Source organism: Lichenostomus cassidix, unplaced genomic scaffold (genome assembly GCF_008360975.1).
Source record: "Lichenostomus cassidix isolate B80296 unplaced genomic scaffold, HeHo_3.0 HiC_scaffold_33, whole genome shotgun sequence".
In the NCBI taxonomy this organism is placed as follows: Eukaryota; Metazoa; Chordata; class Aves; order Passeriformes; family Meliphagidae; genus Lichenostomus; species Lichenostomus cassidix.
This window is the reverse complement of record NW_028147632.1, coordinates 3,467,294-3,484,418: the sequence shown is the minus strand read 5'-3', so window position 1 is coordinate 3,484,418 and position 17,125 is coordinate 3,467,294. Positions and strand designations below refer to the sequence as shown.

Below are 17,125 nucleotides of genomic sequence, written 5' to 3'. Positions count from 1 at the left end.
ATCTTTCCAGAATTCTTCCACCAATATTTCCGCAATTTTCCCATAATTTTCCCGCAATTTTTATGGAATTTTCCCAGAAGTTTTCCAGAATTCTCCTGGAATTTTTCCTGGTATTTTCCCAGAGTTTTCCTGGAATTTTCCCAGAATTTTTCTGGAAGTTTTCCAGCAACATTTCAAAAATTTTTCCATAATTTTCCTGGAATTTTCCCAGCATTTTTCCAACAATATTTCCAGAATTTTCCAGGAATTTTCCTGGAATTTTTCCCAAATTTTTCTGGAATTTTCCCAGCAACATTTCCAGAATTTTTCCAGCAACAATTCCATCATTTTTTCCCAAATTCTTCTGGAATTTTTCCATAGTTTTCCTGGAAATTTTCCATAATTTTCCAGGAACTTTCCCAATATTTTCCCGCAATTTTTCCATAATTTTCCAGGAATTTCCCCATCATTTTCCCACAATTTCCTGGAAATTTCCCGGAATTTTCCCAACATTTTTTTTTTAAATTTTCCTGGAATTTTTCCATCATTTCCCCGGAATTTTCCTGGAGCATTTCCATCCATTTTCCAGGAACTTTCCCAATATTTTCCTGGAATTTTTCCATGATTTTCCTGGATTTTTTTAAAAATTTTTCCTGGAATTTTTCCATCATTTCCCCGGAATTTTCCTGGAGCATTTCCATCCATTTTCCAGGAACTTTCCCAATATTTTCCTGGAATTTTTCCACGATTTTCCTGGATTTTTTTTTTAATTTTTCCCATAATTTTCCTGGAATTTTTTGGGAATTCTCCCCACCTGCTCCTGCAGCTCGGCCAGCCTGTTGGCTCTCTCCTCCTCGGAATCTGACGACTCCTCTGACTCCGTGGAGCTTTCGGTGGAACTTTCCTCATCCTCATCCTCCTCCTCCTCCTCCTCCTCATCCTCATCCTCCGACGAAGATTCCTCCGAGGAGGATTTGGGAATTGCCATGGCAGCCAGAGCTGAGGAGCTGCTGGAGTCTTGGGGCTCGTCTGGCATTTTGGCGTAGCTGAACTCGAACACATCCTGGAAAAAATTCAGATTTTTTGGAGATTTTGGAGAAATTCTGGAGTTTAATTCCAAAAAATCCCAAAATTCTAGCGCAAAAATCCCCAAAATTCCATCGTTTTCTCATCATCTGACGTGGAAGAAAGGCTCCAAATCCCAAAAATCCCCAAAATTTCATGGTTTTCTGATGATTCAACTTGGAAAAAAAAGGCAAAAAAATCCCAAAAAATTCTCAGGATTCGATCCTAAAAATCACAAAAATTCAATCCTGAAAATCCTTTGGATTCTCTCCCAAAAATCCTGAAGATTCTAGCCCTAAGATCCCCAAAATTCCGTCCAAAAATCCCCAAGATTTCATCTCAAAAATCCCCAAAATTCCATTCGAAAAACCCTCAGAATTCAATCCCAAAAATCCCAAGATTTCATCCCAAAAATCCCCAAAATTCTATCCCAAAATCCCAAAGATTCTGTTCCTAAAATCCCCAAAATTCCATCGCAAAAATCTGCAAAACTATTTCCCAGAAATCCCCAGTTTCTGTCCCAAAAATCCCCAGGATTCCATCCCAAAAATCGCCAAAATTACATCCAAAAATTCCCAAAATTCCAAACCATAAATCCCTAAAACAATCCCTAAGAGTCATCTTAAAAATCCCTAAAAATTCCCCTAAAAATCTCCAAAAAATCCCCAAAACTCCCCCCAAAATCCCAAAAGATTCCCCAAAAATATCCTCAAAAAATCCATTAAAAATCCCCAAAACATCCCCAAAAAATCCCTAAAAAATCCAAAAAAATTCATTAAAAATCCTTTAAAACCCCCAAAAAATCCCAAAAAACCCCCAAAAAATAAAAAAAAAATCCCAAAAAATCCCATTTTCCCCAGGATTTTTAGGAATTCCCACCTGGAGTTTCCTGGCCATGGCCACCATGTCATGATCAGGAGGATTGTATTTGTAAACAAAAAAAATCTCTAAAAATCCCCAAAAAAACCCCAAAAAATCCAGAAACAAATCCTAAAAAAACTTTAAAAATTCCCTAAAAATTCCCTAAAAAACCCCCCAAAAATCCCATAAAATTCCCTAAAAATCCCCCCAAAAATCTCAGAAAAATCCTTAAAAATTCCTAAAAATAATAAAAAATTCCTGAAAAAAAATCCCTAAAAATTCCCAAAAAATTCCCCAAAAAATCCATTAAAAAACTCCAAAAATCCCAAAAAACCCCAAAAAATCCCCAAAATCCCCAAAAAGCCCTAAACTCTCTAAAAATAATTTTTAAAGAAATCCAAAAAAATTCCCTAGAAAATCCTAAAGTCCCCAAAAATCTGTAAAAATTCCCTAAAAATTCCCCAAAAATCCCCCCAAAATCCCCCCAAAAAATTCCCCAAAAAAGACCATTAAAAATCCATTGAAAGTCCCTAAAAATTCTCTAAAAATCCATTCAATATCCCAAAAGATCCCAAAAAAATCCCTAAAAACCCTAAAACATTGGCAAAAAATCCATTAAAAATCCCCAAAAAAACCCTCAAGAAATACCAAAAAAATCCCCAAAAAATCCCTAAAAAACCTCAAAAATATCTCCAAAAAAAACGCTAAAAATCCAAAAAAAACGGAAAAATCCATAAAAATCACCAAAAAAATCCCTAAAAACTAAACAAAAAAACCTCAACAGTCCCTAAAAATAATTTTTTAAAAATCTTTTTAATAAAATCCCAACACATTCCCGAAAAAACCCTAAAAAATCCACCAAAAATCCTGAAAAACCCACAAAAAATCCCCCAAAAAATCCCAAAAAATTTGAAAAAAATCCCAAAAATCCCCAACAACCCCACAATTAATTTTTTTCCCAGGAATTCCCACCTGAAGTTTCCTGGCCATGGCCACCACGTCGTGATCGGGAGGATTGTATTTGTAAACAAAAAACAAAAAATCCCTAAAAATCCCCAAAAAAACCCCCCAAAATTCCCCAAAAAAATCCAGAAACAAATCCTAAAAAATCCCCCAAAAATGGCATAAGATTCCCTAAAAATACCCCAAAAAATCCCATAAAATTACCTAAAAATCCCCAAAAAATCCCCAAAATTCTCAGAAAAATCCTTAAAAATTCCTAAAAATAATAAAAAATCCCCAAAAAATCCATTAAAAACCCCCAAAAAAATCCCAAAAAATCCCAAAAATCCAAGAAAAAAACCCCTAAACTCTCTAAAAGTAAGTTTTAAAAATCCCTTTAAAAAAATCCCAAAAAATTCCCTAAAAAACCCTCAAAAATCCCCAAAAAATCCCTAAAAAATAAAAAAAAATCCCTAAAAAACCCTAAAAAAATCCCAAAAAAACCTCAAAAAAAATCCCAAAAAATCCCCAAAAATCCCATTTTTCCCAGAAACTTTGTTAATTCCCACCTGGAGTTTCCTGGCCATGGCCACCACGTCGTGATTGGGAGGATTGTATTTGTAAACAAAAAAAAAATCCCCCAAAAATCCAGAAATAAATGCCAAAAAATCCCCAAAAAATCCCCAAAAAATCTCCTAAAATTCCCATAAAATTCCCTAAAAAGTCCCTAAAAAAATCTCAGAAAAATCTCTAAAAATCAAAAAATTTTTTTTAAAAAATCCCCAAGAAATTCCTAAAAAAATAAGAAAATTCCTAAACCCTAAAAGCCCAAAATCTCATAAAAAAATAGAAAAAAACCTCAAAAAAATCCCTTTAAAAATCCCTAAAAAATCAAAAAAAAATCCCTAAAACTTCTTTAAAAATCCCCAAGAGATCCATTAAAAATCCCCCAGAAAATCAATGAAAAATCTCAAAAAAATCCAAAAAAACCCCCAAAAAATCCATTAAAAATCCCTAAAAAACCCGAAAAAATCCCAAAAAATCCCGAAAAAATCCCCAAAAATCCCATTTTTTTTCCATTTTCCCCAGAAACTTTAGGAATTCCCACCTGGAGTTTCCTGGCCATGGCCACCACGTCGTGATCGGGAGGATTGTATTTGTAAACAAAAAACCCTAAAAATCCCCAAAAAAATCCAGAAACAAATCTCAAAAATTCCCATAAAATTCTCTAAAAATTCCCTAAAAAACCCCCCAAAAATCCCATAAAATTCCCTAAAAATCCCCCAAAATCTCAGAAAAATCTTTAAAAACGCCTAAAATAATAAAAATCCCTGAAAAATCCTCTAAAAAAATTCCAAAAAATTTCCTAAAAATCCCAAAAATCCATTACAACCCCCCAAAAAATCCCCAAAATCCAAGAAAAAACCTAATCTCTCTAAAAATAATTTTTAAAAAAATCCCTTTTTAAAAATCCCCAGAAATTCCCTAAAAAACCTTAAAAAATCTCCAAAAAATCCCTAAAAAACCCTAAAAAATCCCTCCAAAAAATCCCAAAAAATTCCACAAAATTCCACAAAATTCCACAAAATTCCCCAAAATCCCCAACAACCCCACAATTTTTTTTTTTTTAGGAATTCCCACCTGGAGTTTCCTGGCCATGGCCACCACGTCGTGGTCGGGAGGATTATATTTGTAGCAATTGGAAAACATCAACCGAACGTCGGCGGCGAATTCCTGCGCGTCGCGATAGTCGCGATTCTCCATCTTCCTCTGCGGGGAAAAAACGGGATAAAGTTATTCCCAAAACGTAGGAAATTGGGCTGAAAAAATTCTGGAGAAATTGGGGAAAAATTGGGCCAAAATCAGGGAAAATTCAGGGAAAATTAAAAAAAAATTCTGGAAAAATCGGGCAAAAATTCGGGAAAAATTGGGCAAAAATTCCAGAAAAATTGGCCAAAAATTCAGGAGAAATCGGCCAAAAATTCACAAAAAATTGGGCAAAAATTCGGGAAAAATCAGCCAAAATTCAGGGAAAATTGGGCAAAAATTTGGGAAAAATCGGGGGAAATTTGGCGAAAATTGGGCAAAAATTTGGGAAAATTGGGCAAAAATTCGGGAAAAATCAGCCAAAATTCTGGGAAAAATTGGGCAAAAATTCGGGGAAAATTGGGCAAAAATTCGGGGAAAATTGGGCAAAAATTCGGGGAAAATTGGGCAAAAATTCGGGGAAAATTGGGCAAAAATTCGGGGAAAATTGGGCAAAAATTCGGGGAAAATTTGGGCAAAAATTCACGAAAAATTGGGCAAAAACTCAAGAAAAATGGGTCAAAATTCAGGGAAAAATTGGCCAAAATTCTGAGAAAAATTGGCTAAAATTTTGGGGAAAACATCAACCGAACATCGGCAGCGAATTCCTGAGCGTCGCGATAGTCGCGATTCTCCATCTTCCTCTGCGGGGAAAAAACGGGATAAAGTTATTCCCAAAATGTGGGAAATTGGCTGAAAAAATTCTGGAGAAATTGGGGAAAAATTGGGCAAAAATTCGGGAAAATTCAAAAAAAATTTGGGAAAAATCGGGCAAAAATTCCAGAAAAATTGGGCAAAAATTCGGGAAAAATCGGGGGAAATTTGGCGAAAATTGGGCAAAAATTCCAGAAAAATTGGCCAAAAATTCCAGAAAAATTGGCCAAAAATTCAGGAGAAATCAGCCAAAAATTCACAAAAAATTGGGCAAAAATTCGGGAAAAATCAGCCAAAATTCTGGGGAAAATTGGCCAAAATTCGGGGAAAATGGAGCAAAAATTCGGGGAAATTTGGGCAAAAATTCGGGGAAAATTGGGCAAAAATTGGGGGAAAATTGGGCAAAAATTGGGGGAAATTTGGGCAAAAATTGGGGGAAATTTGGGCAAAAATTGGGGGAAATTTGGGCAAAAATTGGGGGAAATTTGGGCAAAAATTGGGGGAAATTTGGGCAAAAATTCATGAAAAATTGGCCAAAAACTCAAGAAAAATTGGCCAAAATTCTGGGAAAAATTGGCCAAAATTCTGGGAAAAATTGGCTAAAATTTGGGGAAAACATCAACTGAACATCGGCAGCGAATTCCTGAGCGTCGCGATAGTCGCGATTCTCCATCTTCCTCTGCGGGGAAAAAACGGGGAAAAGTTATTCCCAAAATGTGGGAAATCGTGGGCAAGTTGGCTGAAAAAATTCTGGAGAAATTAGGGAAAATTTGGGGAGAAATTGGGGGAAATTTGGGGAAAATTTCGGGGAAAATTGGGCAAAAATTTGGGAAAAATCACCCAAAAATCATAATTTTCATGGTTGTTTAGATCTTGTCCTGAATGTCTCAAAATTCCAGGAAAATTAAAGAAAAATTCCAGGAAAATTCCCCAAAAATACTGAGAAAAATTGGCAAAAAATTTGGGAAAAATAGGCAAAATTCCAGGAAAAATCAGCCAAAATTCTGGGAAAAATTGGGCAAAAATTCGGGGAAAATTGGGCAAAAATTCACAAAAAATTGGGCAAAAACTCGAGAAAAATTGGCCAAAATTCAGGGAAAAATTGGCCAAAATTCTGGGAAAAATTGGCCAAAAATTTGGGGAAAACATCAACCGAACATCGGCAGCAAATTCCTGAGCGTCGCGATAGTCGTGATTCTCCATCTTCCTCTGCGGGGAAAAATCGGGATAAAGTTATTCCCAAAATGTGGGAAATTGGCTGAAAAAATTCTGGAGAAATTGGGGAAAAATTGGGCAAAAATTTGGGGAGAAATTGGGCAAGAATTCGGGAAAAGTTGGGCAAAAATTCCAGAAAAATTGGCCAAAAATTCAGGAGAAATTGGCCAAAAATTCACAAAAAATTGGGCAAAAATTCGGGAAAAATCAGCCAAAATTCTGGGAAAATTGGGCAAAAATTCAGGGAAAATTGGGCAAAAATTCGGGGAAAATTGGGCAAAAACTGTCATTTTCATTGTGGTTCAAACCTCGTCCTGAAGGTTTTAAAATTCCAGGAAAATTCCCCAAAATTTCTGGGAAAATCTGCCCAAAAAATTCCAGGAAAATTCAAAAAAAATTGTGGGAAAATCTCCCTAAAAATTCCGGGAAAAATCAACCAAAAATTCTGGAAAAATCGGCCAAAAATTCCGGAGAAATTGGCCAAAAATTCCAGAAAAATCGGCCAAAAATTCACAAAAAATTGGGCAAAAATTCGAGAAGAATTGGTCAAAATTCTGGGAAAATTGGGCCAAAATTCTGGGGAAAATTGGCCAAAATTCTGGGAAAAATTGGTCAAAATTCCAGGAAAAATCAGCCAAAAATTCGGGAAAAATCACCCAAAAATCATAATTTTCACGGTGGTTTAAATCTTGTCCTGAACGTCTCAAAATTCTGGGAAATTTTCAAAAAGTTCTGGAAAAATCTCCCCAAAAATTCTAGGAAAAATTCCCCAAAAATTCGGGAAAATTGGGCAAAAATTTGGGGAAAATCAGCCAAAAATTCAGGGAAAATTGGACAAAAATTTGGGAAAGTTGGGCAAAAATTTGGGAAAATTTGGGCAAAAATTTTTATTTTCATCATAGGAAACTGGGAAAATTCCAAAAAATTCTCACCTTGATGTTGCCGCAACTGCTTCCCGACCACTTAAAAATTCCTAAAAAAATCCTAAGAAAATCCTAAAAAATTCCCAAAAATTCTGAGAAAATTCCCAAAAATCCTCACCTTGATGGTGTTGACATCCATGGGAGTTTTGCTTCCTAAATCCCTGAAAATCCTGGGAAAATCCTCACTGCAATCTGCACTAAAACCTTCCGCGACCACTTGAAAAATCCGAAAAAAATCGAAAAAAAATCGAAAAAAAATCCTAAAAATTTGAAAAAAAATTTGGAAAAATCTGGAAAAATTCCCAAAAATCCCTACCTTGATGGTGCTGAGATCCATGGGATGCTTGATGATCTCATGATAATCATGCAGCCCCAAAGCCGACGCATCCACCGGCTTGTAGAACGGCCAAGCGTACGCCGCATCAAAACACTTAAAAAATCCCAAAAAAATCCTAAAAAAATCCTAAAAAAATCCCAAAAATTAAAAAAAAATTCCCAAAAATTCTCACGTTGATGATGTTGAGATCCATGGGAGTTTTGCTTCCCAAACCCCTGAAAATCCTGGGAAAATTCCCAAAAAATCCTCACCTTGATGTTGCCGCAATCGTTTCGCGACCACTTAAAAAATCCGAAAAAAATTCGTAAAAAATTGAAAAAAAATCCTAAAAATTCCCCAAAAAATCCCAAAAAATTCCCAAAAATCCTCACCTTGATGATCCTGAGATCCATGAGAATTTTGCTTCCCAAACACCTCAAAATCCTGGGAAAATCCTCACTGCAATCTGCACTAAAATCTTTCGCGACCGCTTAAAAAACCCGAAAAAAATCGAAAAAAAATCGTAAAAAATCGAAAAAAAATCGAAAAAAAATCGGGAAAAATCCCAAAAAATTCCCAAAAGTCCCTACCTTGATGGTGCTGAGATCCATGGGATGCTTGATGATCTCATGATAATCATGCAGCCCCAAAGCCGACGCGTCCACCGGCTTGTAGAAGGGCCAAGCGTACGCCGCGTGTTTTTTGGACAACAGCTCCTTCAAGATGCCGTTGCAATATTTCAGCTGCTCGGAAAGTTTTCCCTTTTTGGAGGTTTGGTGCTGCTGGGAGTCTGGGAGGTCTTTCCTGGGGGGTTTGATGGGTCGGCCGCTCTCCCTCCTGGCTGGGATTTTGGAGGATTTGGGGTTTTCCAGAGGGGAGGATTCGCCGCCGCTGGTGGCGATGATGGCCGTGGTGGTGGGAGTGGTGGTGTCGGCTTTGCGCTTCACGCCTTTTTTCTGGGGGGAAAAATTAGGGATTTGGGGTGAGAAATTCAATAGGAATTCTTGTCTTGAAGGGTTAAATGACTCCTGAAAATTTGGAGCAAAATTTGGGACCCAAAATCCCATTCTGGGAGCCAAAATTCCATCGCAAAACCCTAAATTTCATGCGAAAAATTCCATTGCGAAACCCAAAATTCCATCCTGAAATTTCATTCCTAACATCCTAAATCTCATTCCAGGACCCTAAATCCCATTCTAGGATCTAAATTCTATTCCAGAACCCAAAATCCCATTTCTAGATCCAAAATTCCATCCCTAAATTCCCAATTCTGGCACCCAAAATTCCCATTCCAAGACCCAAAAATCCCATTCTGAGACCCTAAACTCTATTTTTAGATCCTAAATTCCAATCCAAAACCCAAAATTCCCAATCCAAGACCCTAAATCCCATTTCTAGATCCTAAATCTCATCCCTAAACCCCAAATCCCATTCCAAAATTCCCATTTTAGGACCCAAAATTCCCATTTTAGGTCCCAAAATTCCCATTTCAGGACCCCAAAATCCCAATCCACCCACGATGATGGTGCTGGTGGGAATTTTCTGGGGGGAAAAATTAGGGATTTTGAGTAGAAATTCAATAGGATTTCTTGTTTTGAAGGGATAAATAAGTCCTGAAAATTTGGAGGAAATTCTAGGATCCTAAGTTTCATTTCAAGACCCAAATTCGATTAAAAAAATCCCAATTACGGCACTGAAAATTCTATTCTGAAACCCTAAATTCCCATTTTAGGACCCAAATTCCATTTCAAAACCCTAAATTCTATTCCAGGATCCTAAATTCCATTTCTAGATATTAAATCCCATTCCAGGAGTCAAAATTCCATCCCTAAATCCCAATTCTGGCACTGAAAATTCCCATTCCAAGACCCAAAATTCCCAATCCAGGACCCCAAAAATCCCATTTTCGGATCTAAATTCCCATTTCTTGACCCCAAATCCCATTTCTAGATCCTAAATCTCATTCCAGGAGCCAAAATTCCATCCCTAAATCCCAATTCTGGCACTGAAAATCCCATTCCAGGACCCTAAATTCCATTTTCGGATCCTAAATTCTATTCCAGGAGCCAAAATTTCAGCCCAAAATTCCATTCCAAACATCCTAAATCTCATTCCAGGACCCTAAATCCCATTTTGGGATCTAAATTCCCATTTTAGGACCCAAAATTCCATTCCAAGATCCAAAATTCCATCCCTAAATCCCAATTCTGGCACCCAAAATTCCATTCCAGGACTCAAAAATCCCATTCTAGAAATCTAAATCCCATTCCAAGACCCTAAATCCCATTTCTAGATCCTAAATTTCATCCCTAAACCCCAAATCCCATTCCAAAATTCCCATTTCAGGACCCAAAATTCCCATTTCAGGACCCAAAATTCCCATTTCAGGACCCAAAATTCCCATTTCAGGACCCAAAATTCCCATTTTAGGACCCAAAATCCCAATCCACCCACGATGATGGTGCTGGCGGGAATTTTCTGGGGGAAAAATTAGGGATTTTGAGTAGAAATTCAATAGGATTTCTTGTTTTGAAGGGTTAAATAAGTCCTGAAAATTTGGAGGAAATTTTGAGATCCTAAGTTTCATTTCAAGACCCAAATTCGATTAAAAAATCCAAATTCCGGCATTTAAAATTCCATTCCGAGACCCAAAAATCCCATTTTTGGACCCAAATTCCATTTCAAAACCCTAAATTCCATTCCAGGATCCTAAATTCCATTTCTAGATATTAAATTCCAATCCAGGAGCCAAAATTCCATCCCTAAATCCCAATTCTGGCACTCAAAATTCCCATTCCGAGACCCAAAAATCCCAATCCAGGACCCCAAAAATCCCATTTTCGGATCTAAATTCCCATTTCTTGACCAAAATCCCATTTCTAGATCCTAAATCTCACTCCAGGAGTCAAAATTCCATCCCTAAATCCCAATTCTGGCACTGAAAATCCCATTCCAGGACCCTAAATTCCATTTTTGGATCCTAAATTCTATTCCAGGACCCAAAATTTCAGCCAAAAATTCCATTCCAAACATCCTCAATCTCATTCCAGGACCCTAAATCCCATTTTGGGATCTAAATTCCCATTTTAGGACCCTAAATTCCATTCCAAGACCCAAAATTCCATCCCTAAATCCCAATTCTGGCACTGAAAATTCCCATTCCAAGACCCAAAAATCCCATTTCAAGACCATAAATCCCATTTCTAGATCCTAAATTTCATTCCTAAACCCCAAATCCCATTCCAAAATTTCCATTCCAAGACCCTAAATTCCATTTTCAGATCCTAAATTCCAATCCAAAACCCAAAATTCCCAATCCAAGACCCTAAATTCCACCTCCAGATCCTAAATTTCATTCCTAAACCCCAAATCCCATTCCAAAATTCCCATTTTAGGACCCAAAATTCCCATTTCAGGACCCAAAATTCCCATTTCAGGACCCAAAATTCCCATTTCAGGACCCAAAATTCCCATTTTAGGACCCAAAATTCCCATTTTAGGACCCCAAAATCCCAATCCACCCACGATGCTGGTGCTGGTGGGAATTTTCTGGGGGAAAAATTAGGGATTTTGAGTAGAAATTCAATAGGATTTCTTGTTTTGAAGGGTTAAATAAGTCCTGAAAATTTGGAGGAAATTTTAGGATCCTAAGTTTCATTTCAAGACCCAAATTCGATTCAAAAATCCAAATTCCGGCACTCAAAATTCCATTTCAAGACCCTAAATTCCCATTTTTGGATCCTAAATTCTATTCCAGGATCCTAAATTCCATTTCTAGATAATAAATTCCAATCCAGGATCTAAATTCCATTCCTGAACCCCAATTCTGGCACTCAGAATCCCATTCCAAGACCCAAAAATCCCATTCTGAGACCCTAAATCCCATTTCTAGATCCTAAATTTCATTCCAAGACCCGAAATTCCATTTCAAGACCCTAAATCCCATTTCTAGATCCTAAATTTCATTCCTAAACACTAAATCCCATTCCAAAATTCCCGTTCCAAGACCCTAAATTCTATTTTTAGATCCTAAATTTCATTCCTAAACCCCAAATCCCATTCCAAAATTCCCATTTCAGGACCCAAAATTCCCATTTTAGGACCCAAAATTCCCATTTTAGGACCCAAAATTCCCATTTCAGGACCCAAAATTCCCATTTTAGGACCCAAAATTCCCATTTCAGGACCCCAAAATCCCAATCCACCCACGATGCTGGTGCTGGTGGGAATTTTCTGGGGGAAAAATTAGGGATTTTGAGTAGAAATTCAATAGGATTTCTTGTTTTGAAGGGTTAAATAAGTCCTGAAAATTTGGAGTTGATTTTAGGATCCTAAGTTTCATTTCAAGACCCAAATTCAATTAAAAAATGCAAATTCTGGCATTTAAAATTCCATTCCGAAACCCAAAAATGCCATTTTTGGACCCAAATTCCATTTCAAAACCCTAAATTCCATTCCAGGATCCTAAATTCCATTTCTAGATATTAAATTCCAATCCAGAATCCCAAAATTTCATCCCTAAATTCCAATTCTGGCACTCAGAATTCCCATTCCAAGACCCAAAAATCCCAATCCAGGACCCCAAAAATCCCATTTTTGGATCTGAATTCCCATTTCTTGACCCCAAATCCCATTTCTAGATCCTAAATCTCATTCCAGGAGTCAAAATTCCATCCCTAAATCCCAATTCTGGCACCCAAAATCCCATTCCAAGACCCTAAATTCCATTTTTGGATCCTAAATTCTATTCCAGGACCCAAAATTTCAGCCAAAAATTCCATTCCAAACATCCTAAATCTCATTCCAGGACCCTAAATCCCATTTTGGGATCTAAATTCCCATTTTAGGACCCAAAATTCCATTTCTAGATCCAAAATTCCATCCCTAAATCCCAATTTTGGCACTCAAAATTCCCATTCCAAGACCCAAAAATCCCATTCCAGGACCCAAAATCCCATTTCTAAATCCTAAATCTCATTCCTACACCCCAAATCCCATTCCAAAATTCCCATTCCAAGACCCTAAACTCTATTTCTAGATCCTAAATTCCAATCCAAAACCCAAAATTCCCAATCCAAGACCCTAAATCCCATTGCTAGATCCTAAATCTCATCCCTAAACCCCAAATCCCATTCCAAAATTCCCATTTTAGGACCTAAAATCCCATTTTAGGACCCAAAATCCCCATTTTAGGACCCAAAATTCCCATTTTAGGACCCAAAATTCCCATTTTAGGACCCAAAATTCCCATTTTAGGACCCCAAAATCCCAATCCACCCACGATGATGGTGCTGGTGGGAATTTTCTGGGGGAAAAATTAGGGATTTTGAGTAGAAATTCAATAGGATTTCTTGTTTTGAAGGGTTAAATAACTCCTGAAAATTTGGAGTTGATTTTGGGATCCTAAGTGTCATTTCAAGACCCAAATTCAATTAAAAAATGCAAATTCTGGCATTTAAAATTCCATTCTGAAACCCAAAAATCCCATTTTAGGACCCAAATTCCATTTCAAAACCCTAAATTCTATTCCAGGATCCTAAATTCCATTTCTAGATAATAAATTCCAATCCAGGAGTCAAAATTCCATCCCTAAATCCCAATTCTGGCACTCAAAATTCCCATTCCAAGACCCAAAATTCCCAATCCAGGACCCCAAATCCCATTTTCGGATCTAAATTCCCATTTCTTGACCAAAATCCCATTTCTAGATCCTAAATCTCATTCCAGGAGTCAAAATTCCATCCCTAAATCCCAATTCTGGCACCCGAAAATCCCATTCCAGGACCCTAAATTCCATTTTTGGATCCTAAATTCTATTCCAGGACCCAAAATTTCAGCCAAAAATTCCATTCCAAACATCCTCAATCTCATTCCAGGACCCTAAATCCCATTCCGGGATCTAAATTCCCATTTTAGGACCCAAAATCCCATTCCAGGAGCCAAAATTCCATCCCTAAATCCCAATTCTGGCACTGAAAATTCCCATTCCAAAACCCCAAATCCCATTCTGAGACCCTAAATTCCAATTTTTAGATCCTAAATTCCAATCCAAAACCCAAAATTCCCAATCCAGGACCCTAAATCCCATTTCTAGATCCTAAATCTCATTCCTACATCCCAAATCCCATTCCAAAAATTCCCATTTTAGGACCCAAAATTCCCATTTCAGGACCCAAAATTCCCATTTCAGGACCCAAAATTCCCATTTCAGGACCCAAAATTCCCATTTCAGGACCCAAAATTCCCATTTTAGGACCCAAAATTCCCATTTTAGGACCCCAAAATCCCATTCCAGACACCTCAAATTCCATTCCAGGATGCAAATTCCCATTTTAGGATCCAAAATTTCATCCCAAACCCTAAATTCCATTCCGAAATTCCCATTTTAGGACCCCAAATTCCCATTTCAAGACCCTAAATTCCATTTCTAGATCCTAAATTCCCATTCCAGGATCGAAATTCCCAATTTAGGACCCAAATTCAAACCCAAAAATCCCCCAAAATCGCCTCAAAAATTCCCTCAAAATCCCCAAATTCCCCCAAAAACCTCAAAAATTCCCTAAAATCTCCCTAAAACTTTCCCCAAAAAATTTCCCCAAAATCCCTTCCGAAAATGCCCCAAAATCCCAAAAATCCTCTCCCAAAATTTCCCAAAAAATCCCCAAAATTCCCTCAAAAACCCCAAAAAATCCCTGCAAAAATCCCTAAAATCCTCAAAATTCCCCAAATTTCCCTCAAAAACCCCCAAAATCCTTTCCAAAAATCAAAAAAATCTCACAAATCCCTCCAAAAAATCCCCAAAATTCCCCCTAAATTCCCCCAAATCCCCCCTAAAACCCCAAAATCCCAAAATCTCCCTCAAACCCCCTAATCTCCCCCAAAACCCTCCAAAATCCCATCCAAAAACTCGCAAATCCCCAAAAATCCCCAAAATTCCCCCAAAAATCCCCAAAATTCCCCAAAATCTCCCCAAAATTCCTCTAAAACTCCCAAAATCACCAAAATCTCCAAAATCTCCCCAAAATCCCAAAAATTCCATTTAAACCCCAAAACTCCCCCAAAATCCCTTAAATTCCCACAAAATCCCCTAAAATCTCCCCAAATCCCCTAAAATCTCCCAAATCTCCCCAAAATCTCCCAAATCTCCCAAAATCTCCCCAAATTCCCCCAAAATTTCCTAAAAATCCCAAAATTTTCCCCAAAACCCCCAAACCCCCAAAAATCCCCTAAAATTCCCCCTAAATCCCCCAAAATCCCAAAATTTTCCCAAACCCCCAATCCCCAAAATCCCCTAAAACCCCCCAAATCCCCCCAAAATCCCAAAATTTTCCCAAACCCCCAAAATCCCCAAATCCCCCAAAATTTCTCAAACCCCTGAATTCCCTAAAACCCCAAAATCCCAAATTTCCAAAAGCCCCCAAAATTTCCCCTAAAACCCCCAAAATCCCCAAATCCCCCAAAATCCCAAATCCCAAACTCCCCAAAACCCAAACCCCAAAACCCCAAATCCCAAATCCCCCAAACCCCAAACTCCCCAAATCCCAACTTCCCAAACCCCAAACCCACCTGGAAGAAGCTGCAGGTGTTTCTGGTTCCCTCAGGTGAGTCCTGCAGGTAAGACGCTCCCCAAATCCCAAACCCCCCAATCCCAAACCCCCCAAATCCCAAATCCCCAAACCCCAAATCCCAAATCCCAAACCCCAAACCCCAAAATCCCAAATCCCTCAAACCTCAGAAACCCCTAAATTCCCCAAAATTCTCCCAAAACTCCCAAAACTCCCCAAACTTCAGAAACACCAAAAATTCCCCCAAATTCCCCCAAAATCCCCTAAACCCCCTTAAATCTCAAAATTTCAGAAACACCAAAATTCCCCAAAATCCCCAAAACTCCCAAAATTTCAGAAACACCAAAATTCCTCAAAATCCCCAAAACCCCAAATTCTCCCCAAAACTCCCAAATCTCCCCAAACTTCCCTCTAAACCCCAAAATCCCAAAATTTTCCCAAAACCCCCCAAAGAACCCAAAATCCCCTAAAATCCCCCTAAACCCCCAAAACTTAAATTTTTCCCAAATTTTTCAAAATTTTTCCAAAAACCCCCAAAATCCCCCCAAACCCCCAAAACCCCAAAATCCCCTAAAACCCTCAAACCCCTAAAAACCCCTAAACACCTCAAAATCCCCCCAAAACCCCAAAATTCCCAAACTTCAAAACCCTAAAATTCCCCAAACCCCCAAAATCCCCCAAATCTCCCCAAAATTCACCAAACTCTAAAACCCCAAAATCCCCCCAAAATCCCTAAAACCCCCAAATTTTTCCCAAAATTTCCTTAAACTCCTAAATTCCTCTTAAACCCCCCTATTCTCTAAAACCCCACCTTAGCCACGGGCTGGCTGGGCGCCGGCAGCACGGCCGAACTGACGCTGCTCCCCGAGTTATTGGGATTATTCCCATTATTGTTATTAGGATTATTATTAGGATTATTCCCGGGAATTGCGGGGTGACTCCCGGGAATGTTGGGGTGCAGAGGCTTCAGCAGGGGCGAGGAGATGACCCCAGGGTGGGGCAGAGGGAGGATGGTGCTCGTGGGCAGTTCGGGGAATCCCGAGGGTTGAGAGACGGAGGAGACGGCGGGGACCTGCTGGGCCAGGGGGGAGCTGGGCAGGCTGGCCAGGAGAGCTGCGAAAAGGAGAGAAAAAATAAGAAATTTCATGAAATTTGGGGTTGGAAATAGAAAAAACCTGAAAATTCGGTGAGAAAATGTGAAAATTCGGCGAAAAAAACTAAATATTTGGTGAAAAAACCTGGAAATTTGGCAAAAAAAGCCCAAAATTCTATCACAAAATGTGAAAACTCTGTGAGAAAATCTGAATATTCGGTGAAAAAAAATCCCAAAATTCAGTGAAAAACCCTGAAAATTCTGCAATAAAATCCTAAAATTTGGTGAAAAAATGTGAAAAGTCCATTAAATTAGAGGTGGAGAAAGAAAAAAAAGGGAGAATTCAATGGGAAAACCTGAAAATTCTATGAAAATATCTGAAAATTCTATGGGATTAGGGCTTGGGAATACAAAAAACCTGAAAATTCTATGAAAATATCTGAAAATTCTATGGGATTAGGGCTTGGGAATACAAAAAACCTGAAAATTCTATGAAAATATCTGAAAATTCTATGGGATTAGGGCTTGGGAATACAAAAAACCTGAAAATTCTATGAGAAAATGTGAAAATTCTGGGAAAAAAACCTGAAAATTCTGCAAAAAACCCTAAAAATTCTGGGAAAAAAGTCAAAAATTCTATGGGATTAGAGGAGAGAGCAGGGAGCTGCTGGGCCAGGGGGGAGCTGGGCAGGCTGGCCAGGAGAGC

At 38.1% G+C, this 17,125-nt stretch overlaps 1 protein-coding gene across 1 annotated transcript in view; it reads right to left on the bottom strand.

Moving 5' to 3' along the window:
• The window catches only part of LOC146421542 (bromodomain-containing protein 2-like), a 55,248-nt gene that overhangs the window by 17,840 nt on the left and 20,283 nt on the right, over nucleotides 1-17,125 (bottom strand). Inside the window, 5 exon segments of the mRNA XM_085047165.1 lie at nucleotides 794-1,042; nucleotides 4,489-4,617; nucleotides 8,352-8,717; nucleotides 16,138-16,186; nucleotides 16,283-16,450. Of these exon segments, the coding sequence (XP_084903291.1) occupies nucleotides 794-1,042; nucleotides 4,489-4,617; nucleotides 8,352-8,717; nucleotides 16,138-16,186; nucleotides 16,283-16,450 (961 nt within the window).